General features: G+C 41.2%; 1 protein-coding gene across 1 annotated transcript in view; it reads left to right on the top strand.

Moving 5' to 3' along the window:
• Positions 1-6: 6 nt before the first annotated feature.
• The window catches only part of DTX4 (deltex E3 ubiquitin ligase 4), a 39317-nt gene continuing 23580 nt past the window's right edge, over positions 7-15743 (top strand). The window contains exon 1 of the mRNA XM_044420788.1: positions 7-399. Coding sequence (XP_044276723.1) covers positions 189-399 — 211 coding nt within the window. The 5' untranslated portion in view covers positions 7-188. The remainder of the gene's footprint in view (positions 400-15743) is intronic.

Raw genomic sequence — 15743 nt, 5'->3', positions numbered from 1 at the left:
GAGAAATAATTTTCAAAAGAACAAAATCTGGAACTGATCCAAGGAGCAGCCAACCAGCCAGTGGCCGTGACGTTGCAGAGTTTAAAGGGGGTAGATGAGACCGATCGGACATTGAGCAGACGAGAGGGGGCTCCATTCGCTGCTCGGGATCTGGAGCGCTGGTTTTCTTGGAGGAGATTGCTAAAAATATGCTGCTGGCTTCCGCCGTCGTGGTTTGGGAATGGCTGAACGAACACGGTCGCTGGAGACCCTACAGCCCGGCAGTGAGCCACCACATCGAGGCGGTGATCCGAGCCGGGCCGAGAACCGGGGGAAGCGTGGTCCTAGGACAGGTGGACAATCGCCTCTCGCCGTATATCATCGATCTGCAATCTATGCACCAGTTCCGCCAGGACACTGGTGAGTGTGTCCGTGCGTTGTCTTCTCCGCGCCGACCCTACCACGTTGGAAGCGACCGGGTCCCTTCTCCCTGATCATATGTCATTCCACCCACCCCTTCCTCGGCTTCTTCACGTAGCAAAGGCTACACTGAGAAGCAAAACCCTAAAATGGGGAGACGTGCAAAAAAATAAATAATAGATCAATTGTGGGAACAGTCTCCCAGTGGCAGAATTTTTCAAAGACTGGCAGTTTGGGGAGTTCTGAGATGGGGACGGGAAGATGGGATGGGACAGAGGCAGGTAGAGCGACCAAAATAACGCTTTCCAAGCCAAGAGAGGAATTGCATGTTGGTGTGCCTGACGTGATACAGGTCCTGAAACCTGCAGTAGGAGGACAGTGAAGACAAATATGAGACCTGGCAAAAGAATAGTTCTTTTCTTAGGCTGAATGGTTTCTTTGCTTAAGTGTGCCAGCAAATTGGTTTCTTCCGTACAGCACACCCCATTGATCTTCTGAGCCCAAAGTGCCTGTGTTCATTCTTGAACAGTTTTGTTAATGTGACTGAGCTACCAGGTGCTTGCACACCTGCAAAGAGGAAGTATGTGACTGAAATGTCAATGGCAACATTGACATTACATTTACTCAAGAGTAAGCTTTACTGGATTCAGCAGGCATTTCTGATTAAACATGCATCGACTGCATTTGCCTCAAAGTATCTCAGAAGAGAAAACATGGGATTCTCACTTCACATGTAAGGAGAGGAATGTGGGCTAAGGTTAAGATGGGAAGGATAAGATGGGAAATAATGAAACTTTTTGCTGATTGTTTCTGTGTGTGTGTGTGGGGGGGTCATAATAAGCACAAGCAACAAGTCAAGCCAGCAACTTAACAATTAGGAGTGGTACATCAGTCTGCCCAAAATTCTTGTACTACATTTTATCAAATCTGGAATAAATGATCACACACACCATCTCTCTTGTTAGTAATGGGACGGTCTATAAAAGCTTTTAATAAAAAAATAAATGTTAAGCTTTGATTGAAAAGCAGGGAGAAATATACTGTTAAGCTGGGTGGATGTAGATTGTGAGTAGGACAGCACAGTTAAAACATTCTTTATGTGATGCCCAAGTGAAATGATCCTGTGGGTGCTGTCTGAGGGTGCTAATCCTACATCACCCTAGGTTTGTACAGGGCCTATGGCTTTGCAATAAAAATAGTTTTTAAGGCATATGTGTCTTTGTGTAGGTGCAAGTGAATTACTTGCTCTTCTCAAAATAATTGTTAGACATATTTAGAGCCTGCATGAAACCTGCCAGAAAAAATCCAGAAGGTCAAAAGTAAACTAGTGAACACCGGTGTGATACTTAATGGAAAACTGTAGAGTCATAAAGATCAGCAGAGACTGTGGTTTGGAAACACTGGTGGAGATGTGGGTGGTGCTCCAATGATACTGCTACTGGGTGTCTCCTTCAGTACAGTGAATAAAGGATTTTACCAAGGGCTTGATGCCTCTAGGTGAAATGTTTCTGAAATAACTTCAATGAAGCAATTGCAGTCTCAGGATTAAAAATAATCAAGTATAAGTAGGGAGCTGTCTTTGCTGACAAGAGGAAAATACCCTGGGAAAGCCATCAACTTCCTTGGCTGGGAATCCCTGTTTGCTGTTGCCAGTGAGCTCACGTCAAGAAGAGGTGAAGCTGTTGGATCCAGAGAGGAGCTGGGAGGGGATAGCAGGTGAATCAGGCCACCACTGGTGTATACAGGAATGAAAGCCTCTTGTTACAGTGTAATGGACTGTCTATTGGGTAGGCTGAAACTGGGCGAGGGAGGAAAGTGTAAAAGGGTGAGGAAGGCCTATTGAAACCAAGACAGAGAAAACAATCAGGGAACAATGTTTTAGGGAAGGATACAGACCTAAGGAGAAGAAGAGATATACAACAAGAATGAGAGAGTGAGTACTACAGCATTTTAGGGTCCCAGGGTTTGAGGAGATAGAGGCACTGCAAGAGCAGTAGTGTCAGTTTCCTAACTTGAGGGCTCATACAGATGTTGGCAATATTACCAAACATTTCTTTCCCAGTTACAAGTAAAGACAGCACTGAAATGTAAGCAATCAGTCATTAAAGACTTCAGGTAGTTCTATATTTGCTCTTAAGTTTTGAATCAGTTATTTCCCCCTTCTCCTCCAAGAAGAGTACCAGTATGTTTTACCTTGTATGTTTTCCTGTCAGAGTTTTCTCTTTTTTTGAAAGTAACAACTGAAGTTAGTTCAACTTAATATAATGGGAATCATCCAGGAATGACCAGCTTCTAGTTCAGCAATTCCATCTGCTTTCATTAACTCAGCCATGAAGACCCTTAGATTTACTCCTCATTCGGTCCATTATCAAGTCTACGCACTAGCTCAGAGTATTCACTGTCTCTCCAGTTTTGCAGTAGGATCATTGGGGATCATCAACATACTGAGCATGTGAAACTTCTAAGATCTCTTCCTACAGTTTTGTGTAATTTTGAAGAGTACTGGGGACAAGATGGTACCTTATGGCACTTGCTCTGGGTTAGTACCCATAAGTGTCAAACCACTTTAATCCTGAGGGCCAAATTCTATTTTGGAAGCACTTTTGGGGACCACATTCCTGTGGTGTGTGAGGGTTGAAGGCAAAAGGCAGGATCACACATGCCAGTGTGTTTAGCTTCAAGTTCTTGCTACCATTAACTAACCCTTAGAAGTATTTCAGCCTTTTAGAATGGAGGAGAAAACTGCGCAAAAGCAAGGAAACTGCCCAAACATTAGTGGTCAAGGGTGAGGGGGCAGGGGAAGGAGGTGTGACCATGTGAGAACTCCAAATTGGGATTTTGTGCCTTGGACTCTGGATCCTGCCACAGGGTTAGGCAGGAGTCCTGCCATCACTTTTTGAACTACCTGCCTCAAGAAGGACTAGCACCTCTCTGGCAGTCTGGAAGGATATCAGGGTTGAAGAGAGTAAGAAGCACTGCAGAGCCTTGTATAAGTATGAAAAGCAACACATCCACACGGTCTGTCTCAGAGTGAAATTGACAAGTGTGACCCAAGGCTCCCTTCTTCCTTATTATTCATTAGGCAGGTGGTTAAGATATTTTATTCTGCCTGGCTTTTATTGTGGTTTAATCTTGCTGGCTTTGGGTTCTGTTGTACTTATTTTACTCTGGTGTTTTTAATGCTCTTTAATTGTATTGCAATTTTATTGTGGTAAATCGCCTTGGGGGGCCTTATTAGGACCAAATGACGATATAAAAATGTTTTTGTACATAAATTTCACTGTGTGTCAGCCTCAGCTCCCTGTAATATGGGGGCATTAATATGGCCTGTCTGCTTTTATAGGGTTGTTAGGAGAATTAATGAGGTAGTTAATTTGAACGTTTTGTAAAAAGAGTTATATAGTATTAAACTATTAGGCCCTAAAGTGGCACACCGCCTCACGTGTGCCCTATCTGCTCTGTGTACATGCTGTTTGTTGTGGATCCCAAAGTCCTTCTGTTTTTTTCTCCCATGTGATGAGATCCATATACCTGGGCACACATGCATGGCAAGGCATACAGAGGCTGTGTCAGACATCCTGAAGAGCAGAGAAAAGTGCTGTTGAGGTCTTGAGCTCTATTAAGATGCTCTTTACCTATGTGTAATGAACACAAGAGGAGAGGGACTGTCTAACCCAGCTTCTTCCTCATATTGCCCTCTGCTTGGTGAGATGACTTTCTGAAGGGAGCATCGTGTATCCATGGAGGCCCTTCCTGCGATTCTGAACCCTGATTTTCCAGTGTTCCCAAGTGCATGGGAACCATCTTTGTGAGTAGAGAGCAATGGAAAATGCTAGGAGGGGAGTGGGACTACAGCTGACCCTCTCCGGGTGAATTTATAGATAGCACCCAAACAGGGCTTGAGTTGGATTCAGAAGGCCTAATCTGTCTCTGAGGCTGCCCATTGGGACAAAGAGTGTTAGGAGTATTTTGCTGCCTGACTTATCAAGCATTCATTACTGGTTCAGATGCTCCTATATCTGAATATCCCAGAACTAACCTTGCATAGTAGGCCCAAATAGTCTGCCTTCAACAGTAACCAGCCAGGAAAGCTCACAGCTGAGCAAGATCATGAAAGCCACCCCCTGCTGTTTGTCTGCAGCACATGGCAATCTTAACATGATCAGTGGCTGCTAATCTGTAAGACAGCTGTCCTCAAACTGGTGCCCTGCAGCTATGTTGGACTATAACTCCCAGCATAGCTGGCTGGGGGATGCTGGGAGTTGAAGTCAAATGCATCCAGATGGTACCAGCACAACGAAAGCTATCTTACAGTTTTGCTTTGTTTTGCTTTGGGGATAGAGGAAAATTGATACTGGGGAGATGGGCACATACCATGAGAATCATTTATTTCTATTCACTCTTTTCATAGCAATAGTGTACTTATAGAACAATTGTACGAGTCCCTTCAAAGCTTTTGCTATGCCTCAGCCCAAAATGCGGCTGTAGCCATCTGTATATTTGTATAAACGTGAATACGTAGCTGTACCAATATGCTTGCATTCTGACTCCCACAATATGGTGGATGTGGGTCTCCCATCGTGATGGAATTCCTGCCATGAAGAAGTTTGCACTCTGCGAAGAGCTTGTGAGCGTAATTAGCATGCACACCAGCTCCTTGTCTGTGTGGAGGTGGCCTGGGTTCTCTAGTCCCTGCCTCTTCCCTAAACTCACTCCCTTGCTCTGAATAAACCTGCTGCCCTTGTATGAGCTGCTCCAGGGGTTGCCACGGCGATAACGCCACTGTGTCCTTCCACCTCCCTAGCTGAATTTGCTGAGACAAAATCCAACTTATTTTGAAGTCTAACCTTGTCCCAACTTGGCGCTAGAGCCAGTGGGTCAGGAAAGAAAGTGGGCCGGGCAGGCTGCCGGTCTGTCTATGGCCCTTTGTCAGCTCCAAGACAGGCAGAGATTGATGTTTGCTTTGCTCTTGGAAAAAGGAAAGGCTATAGAAGAATACTGAAAAAAACAAAAGAAATCCTTCAAGCTGACAGGGTCCCTAGGGTTAGGAGAGGCATTTGCTTTGCATGAGGAAATAAGCAAGTGATGGAATTTCTACTCATTTCATTTAGAATCCATCTAGAGAGCTATTTCTTCTTAATCTTATAATGTACTTTTAATATTTGCAGTGTTTTATCTTGAATTTACTTGTGCTCACAACAATTGTGGATTCGTTTTTGTTCCCATCTTGCAGATGGGATCTGAGAGTGTTTATGTTGGGGTACCGTATAGGACGAAATATTTCCTCTTGGATACCCCTGAACAGGCTGAGGATGCTCCATACAAAGCCTGCAGAAGCTGGTGGATGGACACAGACTGACGTTTCCATACTTGGAGGCTTCAGTTGCTCTCTGCATAGTTAGCAACACAGCTGCTACTGTTAGGTGCAGCCCTGCTCTCAGTTTCCTTGCTCCTTCTCCTGTGACATGTCCTCACACTCCCACTAGTGCTGCAGAAGTTGCTTCTAGAGGTCTTGGGAGACCAGGCCTCTTAGACCATCCCCCATGTTTTTTGCTCTTCTGAAGAAGCATTCACAACCAAGTGCCCTCCAAGTGAGCTGGGGTTAATGGGGAGTTGCAATCAAAAATATCTGAAGAGTACCGGACTGGCAGAAAGCTGTTCTACATAGATTATTCCAGAATAAACACAATGCCATAGTTTTGCTTTCTCAGTCATTATCAAATTCAGATCCTTTATGATGAACTTTCTCCATCATATGAAGTATTTATGCTTCTGGCATCCAAGGTTGGCTGTGGCTTCCTGCCATATGTACTTTTGAAGGGCTACAGAACCTCAAGCCTCAGGAGTCAAACCTGGCCCTCAGTCCCCCGCTCTGGGGTTTTGCAAGTGGCCCCATCCTATCCTCTTCTTCCACCATCTTTCCCCAGCCACCAATTGTTTGGCAGTATTCTAAAACATTGAAATACTTCTAAGGCTTAGCAGAAAAAGCTTTCAGCTAAAATATGTAGGGGAAATACTTTGGGCCCGACCTATTTGCCTTCCATCCCACCTACTGCTGGAATGTGGCCACTGAGAATTTCCACAAGGTAGCATGTGGTCCTCATACTCAAAGAGGTCCTGTATTTCCGGCTTGCACTGTAGACAAGGGAAAATTTTGCCTTCCAGGTATTATGGGAAACATTGGAAGTATACACAGTATAAACACATGCACCAGTTTTTCTTTAATTTGTAAAACATATAGTCGTCTTGTTATTCATTCATTTATTTGCAGTATTTTATCCCAGTCTTCAGCCAAAAGAGGCTCCCAGGGGGGTTACAAAGATTAATAAGATAGTTCCTTGCTGCTTACATTCGAAAGGGTACAACACAAAAGGAAAAGGGTTTCGGAGGGAGGAGGAAAAAGCAAAACTCAGGCACAGGTTCTTTTTAAAAAACTTTTTCTAGCAGGGTAGATTTGATTTAAATCAGTTTAAATCACTAGTCAGTAAGACTTGGTTTAAATCATGGTGTTCTACATAAAGACTCATTCTTGCAGGTATCAACTTAATATTTGCAATCAGATTAAGGTTTCATTTTTAGAATAACAACTTTTCAGATTAGTCTTATATTAAAAATTACTGAGTTGGTTATGCTATTAGAAACATATCATAGATAATTATGAAATTATTGCAAGGTGTTTGCATTTTGCAGGCATACTTAGCCTACCTGTAGGAAGAGCAACTTCATTAAAATATTCCCAAACTGGGTCTCTTTTACAGCCTGCGGCCATTATAGGGTTTCTCCACCAGGGAAAGAATAATAAGATAAACCTCAGGCTATACACAAAAAGATCCAAAGAATTGTGGAGTATTCTGCTCAAAAGGTTTCACTTTCATTTTTACTGTTTGCCCCTTTCTCCTCACACTTAGCCTCTTGTTCCACTCCAAGCAATGATTGAACTTCATTGAATTTTTTGAAACTTAGTCCTTATGAAGTAACAGGTTGATTCTGTGTACATAATTTGCAAAGGAACAGTGGGATTAAAGTCTTTTTCTCAACTCTGTATGTTTATTTTATAACTTTTTTCTGTGAAGAAGAGGCATGTGATCTCTGCACACACAAATTCAGTTCTCAGAAATGCATCTGTGACAATATCTTCTAGATAGAAAAATTGCCCAATAATCTTACAGAAACCTCTGGAAGAGCATGATATTTCAAATGGATAATAGAATTCATTTATCAAAGAAATTAAACATTGCATGAATATACAGCTTCATACCACATAATTAAAAGCTAATCCCTATTTCATGATGAATAACCTTTGGACTACATTAAATAAAAAGCTATCTTTAGATAATTTTTCCTCAAAAAGCATTTTATGTAAAAAATCTGATTTAATTTTTAGAAGTTTTTTTTTAATCATTGATTTCTATCCATCCTATTTTATAGCATTTTTTTTTGGGCGGGGCGGGGCAGGGGAAAAGCTTCATGTAGCTGTGCCATCTCTGGCTGATGTGCCAGGTTTGACATTCCTTGTCATGATATTCTTCCCAGTGGCCCGTGGAATGCCTCATTCTGATAACATTTCCTTGAACTAACACTTCAGAAGGGAGTCTTATTATTTCAAGGCATTCCCTCTTCAATTTAAACTGCTGTGCCTGAAAACAGATAGGCTTGATTAAAGAGACTTAAAGACCCATTAAAAGTGGAGTAATTATGCCTGTGAAAATTTCCCTATTGACTGGGAGTGTGGTAATTTAGATCTTTAAAGATCCTAAGCTCAATTTTGGCAGAGAAGAATCTTCTGGCTTCTTTAGAAACCAGGAATGCTGACAATAACTTGTTGTGAAACCGCCTTGGTGGAGGATGGGCAGCAGTCCCCTCACACCCCAAGCTGCCTTGTGTGAATGAGCAATTGTTCTTTGTGTCTCCCCTCCTCTCCCTTCCCAGTTGCTATGAATGTTGTTGTTTGGGGTCATTAAGGAGTTCTGATGGTAGAGAGGTCATGACCCTGGCAGGGTCTTGAATAGCTATTGTCCCTTTTCTTCCCTTCTTGAATGGGGAGGCTGATGGCTTGTCTAGGAATGACCCAGGGAGAGAGGGGTGGCGGAGGATTTTCCCACAAGGTTGATGGATGGAGCTAGATGGAGCCAGATGCTGAAATTCCAGTATTCTCCCCCCCCTCGCCGCCCATGCTGGTTCTTTCCTCTTGTGATGGATTATAATACATTATAAGTGTCTATGCTAGCGGTTTAGCTTCTAACAGGCTTTCACATTGTAATGTCGATTATAAGTTGGACTCTACCTCCTTACATAATTTCATCAGAAAATCTCCTTTCTGTCTGAAATACCTTGTTCTTGGGTGTGGTCTTTGCTGATGATAGGATTTTACTTTTGCTGAAGCATAATGAGTCAAGGCATTTTTGAGAGATCACAATGGGGTGAAAAATATCCAGGTGTTAGCCATAGACAGTTGGTCATCTAGTAATTTGTATCCCCCTCCTTCCATCCAGCAACAAATTCTTCAAATATTTTGTTATGAGATGGACTCCAATCACAATACTGTCTTTCTTTTGTTCCACATTTGGAACCATTCATTTATTACGATATTGTAAAGCATTTCAGATTTTACGATAATTCCATTTCAATTAATGGAATAAATGATCCAGTTTTATTTATCCTTTGCTTTTATTGTATAATCACTTGCTAATCCATACTGTTCAGCCATTCTCATCAGACACCTGTTTCTCATGTAGATTAATGAGGTCCTGCTATGCTGTCTCTGAAACTATTTAATTTATTAATTTATTTTGACAAAATGGAGCCTCTTCATATGGAGGGTGCTACATACCTACTTTGTTGGGAGTTGCAAATTCTGGAGGTAATGTGGCACATAGTTTAACTGTTTTCAAATGTTGGGTTGATACTTCTGTTTTGGACTGACATTTTTAACTAACTTCAAAAGAAACTTTAAAATTGAGGCAGAGATCTTGCTTTGTATATTTGACCAGCTTTGTATATTGAGCTGTACCTGTATGCTTCTTTTTGTTTCAAGCAGGCTTGGCCTCATATTTGTATCTGTAGAAGCAGGATTGGAATAAAAGAACATGAAGTAACTAGATAATACTGGCATTTCAATTAGAAAGTAATATCTGTGTAAACTTCACAGAATTGAGTATAAAGGGACATAGGTCATTTAGGCTTAGGGATCTTGGCTCAGTTTGAGGCCTAGATACTAAGAGGGAATACCCAGATGGTTCTTGAACTTGGGAGGCATTGGTGTTTTATCACAGATTTAGATCTTGGGATTTTAAAAAGCTGAACCCATTAGCTGCAGTCCAAATAAATGTACGCCCTGCCTTGAGAAAGTAGCACAGAGGACATGTGTAGACACAAACAAGGTTGCAGAATCAGACTGTTCAAGATTTCTGATTGGCTCGATTGCATCCTGTTTAGTGTACATTTCTCTAGGTAAAGCCTTTCCCACACACATACTGATTCCAGTACAACTGAATGTACTGATATTAGAATATATATAGCTTTCCAGCTTTTTGGCATGTCATAAAGGTTTGCAGCTTTATGGCATGTCATATGACAATGTCTAAGCCATGGGAAGAAGAGAAGATAGCACGTACTAATTTTACTGGGCTTTTAATCTTCTCTGATGTGACAGTCTAAAGATGGATGAAAATGTGGTATGGTCCTCCCTCCCTCCCTCCCTCCCTCCCTCTCTCTCTCTCTCTCTCTCAGAATTCATCAAAATCCAGAAATTCCTTTGTAAGCAGGATAGAAAGAACCTGAAATCAAAACCATTTATGAAATAGAGCAAAACTGTCCCAATCCTTGTGGAGTTTTGACTGCTTAGTTCTTCATCGTTGAGCATCAGTTCCTTTGTATTCACATGTATTTTTGTGCTGAATTAGAGTTTCCACCTCTTTTTTTTCAAACAAGCTCTTCATCTCAACAGGTACTTGGAGGACAAGTATAAAATGGTCCTCTCCATGCTGGCAACAGCACCAGTAGCAATGGGTGAGAATTTTGTTCAGTTCATTATTTTGTATACCAACTCGCCAAATTTTGTAGAGCTTTTCATAAATAGGATGGTAAGAAATTAAGATTTTAAATAATGTAAATGTGGGAGAAAGCAAAACTTGATGATTCATCCACCCCTGGTGTTACTGGACAGGAACATGTGCCACATTAATTCCTAAGCAGCACTGTACAATTTAGCAATGTATTAATTACATGCATTGGGCTAGTCTGTTTGAAAACCTTTGGGAAGACACATTCATTAGTCACTGTAGCCAGTCGCTGCCCTGATCAAGAACATATTCACATTTTATTTATTTATTTATTAAAACATTTTTATGCCGCCCCATTCGCCGAAGCCTCGGGGCGGCTCACAATAATTATAATATAAATTAAAAATATAAATATTAAATTAAAATACCACAATACAGTATAAAATAAGCCGCCCTGGCCAGATAAAACCAATAATGTTAACAGTTAAAATTTTACTATTCAACATGGCTCCTGCTTATGTAGACTTCCCTGTTAATGAAAAAAAAAGATTCTGCATGGGTATGTATGTATTGGAAGCTGTGGATCTGTTGGGAAGGCCTTTGTAAACCTGGGAACAGGAGAGCTACAGCTTGGATACAGGTTTTCTACACTAGCAAGGAATCACTGGATAAGAAAGAAAGTGTTATTACAGTTGCACTCTTGCACATAGGTAGTTATGAGCCTAAAAAATTAATGCAGTATTTATGTTCAAGAGATATTTATATATTTAATTGCTTCTTTTCACATTTGCTATGAAAATTAATATTTGTTTAACAACTAGGAAGAACTTCCTTCCCAGTTATTTAATCTTGGGATGCTGACTTGGTCAGGTAGACCATTTTTAATCTACACAATTTCTATACAATAATCTATACTATTTCTAAAGATGTGTTTTATAGCAGGGACTTAATTCTAATAATAATGTTACTTTTTCAGTTCCCTGTTCTGTGCAAGATGTGGGTGAATATAGGTTATAATGTGTATAAATCAGTTCTTATGTAGTTCTTTTACTGAAGAAGTTTTTCTGGGGGAAATTGCCAATTTTCCATTCATTAGCTTCTCACCACCCATACATAAACCAAGAATTGCCTGTTATATTTTCTGGTGAAACTCACTTCAGGAAATAGTCATTCCTGTTTTGAATATTTTTGTTAAAAAGAAGCGCCTGATCAAAATATTTATTTGCTCAGAATTACACTTAGGAACTAAGATAACTAACTATAGTATATGTTCCAAATTGAGGTACTCCTAGTTTGCATTTCATATAATTTAAATACTGGTTTTGTGTCAGTGCCTGTCAGTCACATGTGTTTTCTATCAAAGCTAATTACCCTGCTGTCCAATCATCTGTATCCTAAATGTGCACCACAGTTACAGTTCCCACTTAGCAAGTTATGCAACCAGAAATTAGATGTCAGGGTTCTTACATTGCCTCCAGACTTTTGCATCTTGTCAAATTATATTTCTGTTTTGCTGTTTACTGTTCCATAAGAAATCTTTGCATTTCCCCCCACACAAGTACACTTTTGTCTCTACAATTGCAGGATCAAATTTAAACTTTTTATTAGTAAATACTGAAATAGCAGGGTTGTACCACCACTCCTCCGTGCTTGTCAACCAGGGTGCTGAAGAGTAGCAGGAGAATCTTGAGGTGAGATTGTGAAGTAGTTAAGCTCCAGGATTATTAAATAGGCTGGTTTAGATTCTAAACCACATCAGTCGAGAAAGGACATGCGCAAACCAAAAATTAGCATATTGAACCCCCTTTAAAAAAAGTGGGAGCGATTAGCACTTGAGGCAAGAGGTAGAATGGAGATTGTTGAGTTAGTGGTCAGATGTGACAGGACATCATGCTTGTCTATTCCTGTGTCTACCTTGTTTAAATTTAAAAGAGCAGGTGAGGTGGACCTTATTCTTACATACATCAGGCATGAACAGATTAGAGAGCAAAACTTTATCTGCCTTTACATTAACACCGTCCCCCCCATTCGATCTTTTCTGACAGTTTTCTTCTGGACCTGCAGGAAAAATCGCAATTTGCTTCCAAAAGAGCATCAAGACCAAATGTTGGCAAATGATTGCTTTTCTCCATCACCCTGGTATAATTGTGCTGACAGTTGTACTAAGTTAGTTAAGCTTTGTATGCATTTGTTTACATTAGCAGTGGTGCTGGGCCACTGTTGAATACTTTCCAAGACCTCTTACTCCAGCCGTGAGATTTGAGCCATGCTAGACATATGATGCACACACATGGCAGTTCCCAGAATATCAAATTTGGCCCTGAGAGATTACCTGGAAGGTAAGGAATGGGGCTGAGAAGGGAGGTTCTGGGGTAAGGAGATGAGGAGAGGGCATAGAAGATGACGTTACTGTGGGAGGTATGATGGGTGCACCCTTTTCCACCAATTCTGCAGATCTCCCTTCTACATTTTAGTTTAATGAATATTTTCTCCTAATTATATAAAGTACAGTAAAAGCATGACTGCATGTGACTTTGTTTTCCTGTGCCTTAAGTTAATGTCTCACTACGGTAATACCTCGGTTCACAAACGCTTCTGTTTGTGAACAATCTGGTTCGAGAACAAAAAGTTGGCAAAACTTTGCTTCCATTTGCAGACTCTGCGTTGGGTGATGAACATGATCACAGCCATCTTTCCCGCACTGCAACCACATGTCAGAGCATGTTCGAGTGGGGACAATGGCCGTGATCGTGTTCGTGTGGGGAAGATGGCCACGTTTGTGTTTGCATCTTCCCTGCCTCTGACACATGGTCTCGGCTTCTTCTAGAAAGTTTTGGTTTGATTTGATCCAGGACCCATTCAATTTTTCATCTTTTCATTTTTCACCATCAGTCTAACGCAGTGATGGCGAACCTTTTAGAGACCAAGTGCCCCAACTGCAACCCAAAACCCACTTATTTATCGCAAAGTGCCAACACTACAATAAAACCTGAATACTGAGGTTTTAATTTAGAAAAAACAACTCACAGCCAGTCTAAGCAAATATATATATATCCTTGGCAGCACACTGACCGGCCATTTGAAAGCTCAGACAAGTTGCAGCTAATAAGTTGTGGCTTGTGGTGTCATCACCTGGTACCACTACTCCTTTCCGAGCATGTGCATGGCCCCCATGTGCAGTGTTATCCGATGCTCGGCTGCAGGAGTGATGCTGGTGTGACTTGGCTCGCATGCCAACAGAGAGGGCTCCCCGTGCCCACTGTGGCACACATGCCATAGGTTCGCCACTACTGGTCTAGGGTATTTGCAAACCTCTCCTCCAGCACCATGTTTCAAACACATCAGTTTTCTTCCTGTTAGCTTTCTTCACTGTCCAGCTTTCACACTGTCTCAGTATTACCCATATTAATTAACTTTGGGTCGACTTCTTCTGTACTTCATCATATTAACTGAACTGACTATGGGTTGTTGGCCCTCCCATATGGCCATCTTTGAGTGTGGATCCATCTTTATTCCATCTCTCTTCTGCCTGCATGCTGTGTCCCTTAACAGGTCTCGTGATTCTTGATATCCAATAAACTGAGTCAAAAGAAACTATTGTACAGAGTCACAATAATTGCATTCAACTGGTGGTGCACAGTGATCTTTAACCCTTTCAGGCCTCATAGTTTAACTAATGCATCATGCTTTTTTCCTAACACCCTTAAGACCTGCTAAGTTGTAGCTCAGCCATATGCCTTTGAGGCCACGCCTTGGGACCGTCTGCAGCACAGAATGGCAGGAATGGGAAAGGGTATGTATTCCTCCCCTCCTGCCACTTCTCCTTTGCACCTTGTTCCTCTTTAGTATTATGAGGAAAAGGTAATGTTGAGAACTCATACCTTCCTCATAAGAGTTCCATTCTGCATCATGTGGGGGTGAAATCAAAGATAATGCAAGCTGGGCTTGCAGTTTTTCCAGCAAATGTGTGCACCTCCTTAGAAAGGCTTACCCACCACACATGAGAACCATGGATTTAATGTAACTAATCAGATTATCTTTAAGCCCATTAACTCTACTGGCATAGATAAAGCAGTCCTGGAATCTTTGTTGGAAAGTTCTGTGGGTGAAATAGGGCAGTACGTCAGAAGCTCAGGCTACCTTGTAACCTCATATATTACTGGGAAGACTCATATATTATTTGCTATGATAGCCTGTGTTTTTATGACTAGTATTTATAGTTGTTAATTTATTGTACCTCTCCCTCCACCTCCTGAGCATCTTTCAAGAGTGGAAAGAAATAGTGAGCTAGATATTTTTAAATAAAGCAGATACAAATACTTCATGTTCCTATGATGTACATTTTTTCTAGTGAACACTCCCAGCTGTGTATGGCTGTATAAACTCTCAAAAATAATTTTCTGCTTCCACGGGCCCATAGGTGGAACAAATGTGGTTATTAACCTCTACTGGTTGTATAAATATTTGTCTCCGGGTATGATTCTCTTATCAGGAGTCCCATGACCCTCTTTTGTTAGAAAATAGCTGGTGGGCGCCTTTCTTATGAATGCCACTAGCAGGAGTTAATGATTGTGTTATAATTAGTGAATGCTAGGTATTATGATTGTTATCAAATAATGGTTGTGTACTTAAAGCCTCATGTGACTTTACTTAGAAGAAGTAAGAAGCATTTAGTGAAAGGATTATTTATGGAACCACAGAGGTGAATTTCCCTATTTTCTACCGGTGTTTGTTTTGGTTTGGTTTTCAGCCATTCCCAGTTGTTATTTCAGTGACACCTGCAATCCTAAACTAAAAAGCTGAATACAAGCAAGGAGAGAGAACACAAAACAGGACTGTAATGTAGACCTGGTAAGGGAAGGTGCGTGAATGAACCTGCATTTCCTTACTTTTCGTACTTTATTCTGATTCAGAGGGTTGGAGTTTTTTGGCAAGAAAGTAGCCATTAAGAGAGGGTGGAAAACACATGCAGACTGGGTGACTGAGGATTAGTGGTTCACATGGGCAGCAATACATGCAGGGGGCAGTGGCAGCTGTGCAGGTTTGTTCCAGTGTGCAAATGTGTTGCTGGAAAGAGTTGGTCAGTCACAATTCTGTATGATACTTTTGTATTGTAAATATGGTGAAATAAATGCCAGGAACCTCCTAACATGTTAGTAGAAATGTGTATTATGTTTACTAAAACACAACTGTAAGTCTTGCCCCCTCCTTTCCTTTTGAGAGAGTTACTCACATCTTTAACATTTTTCTCTGTCACAGTAAGGATTAGAAATTTGTTTTAAAGCAAAACACTGAGATTCTGAAAAATATGGGAAAAGGAGTTCAGTTTGATTTACAGGATCA

The sequence above is a fragment of the Varanus komodoensis genome, unplaced genomic scaffold, assembly GCF_004798865.1.
Source record: "Varanus komodoensis strain SLA01 unplaced genomic scaffold, ASM479886v1 scaffold110, whole genome shotgun sequence".
Taxonomy (NCBI): domain Eukaryota; kingdom Metazoa; phylum Chordata; class Lepidosauria; order Squamata; family Varanidae; genus Varanus; species Varanus komodoensis.
Note: the sequence above shows the minus strand (reverse complement) of the source record. Positions and strands in the feature narration are given on the sequence as shown.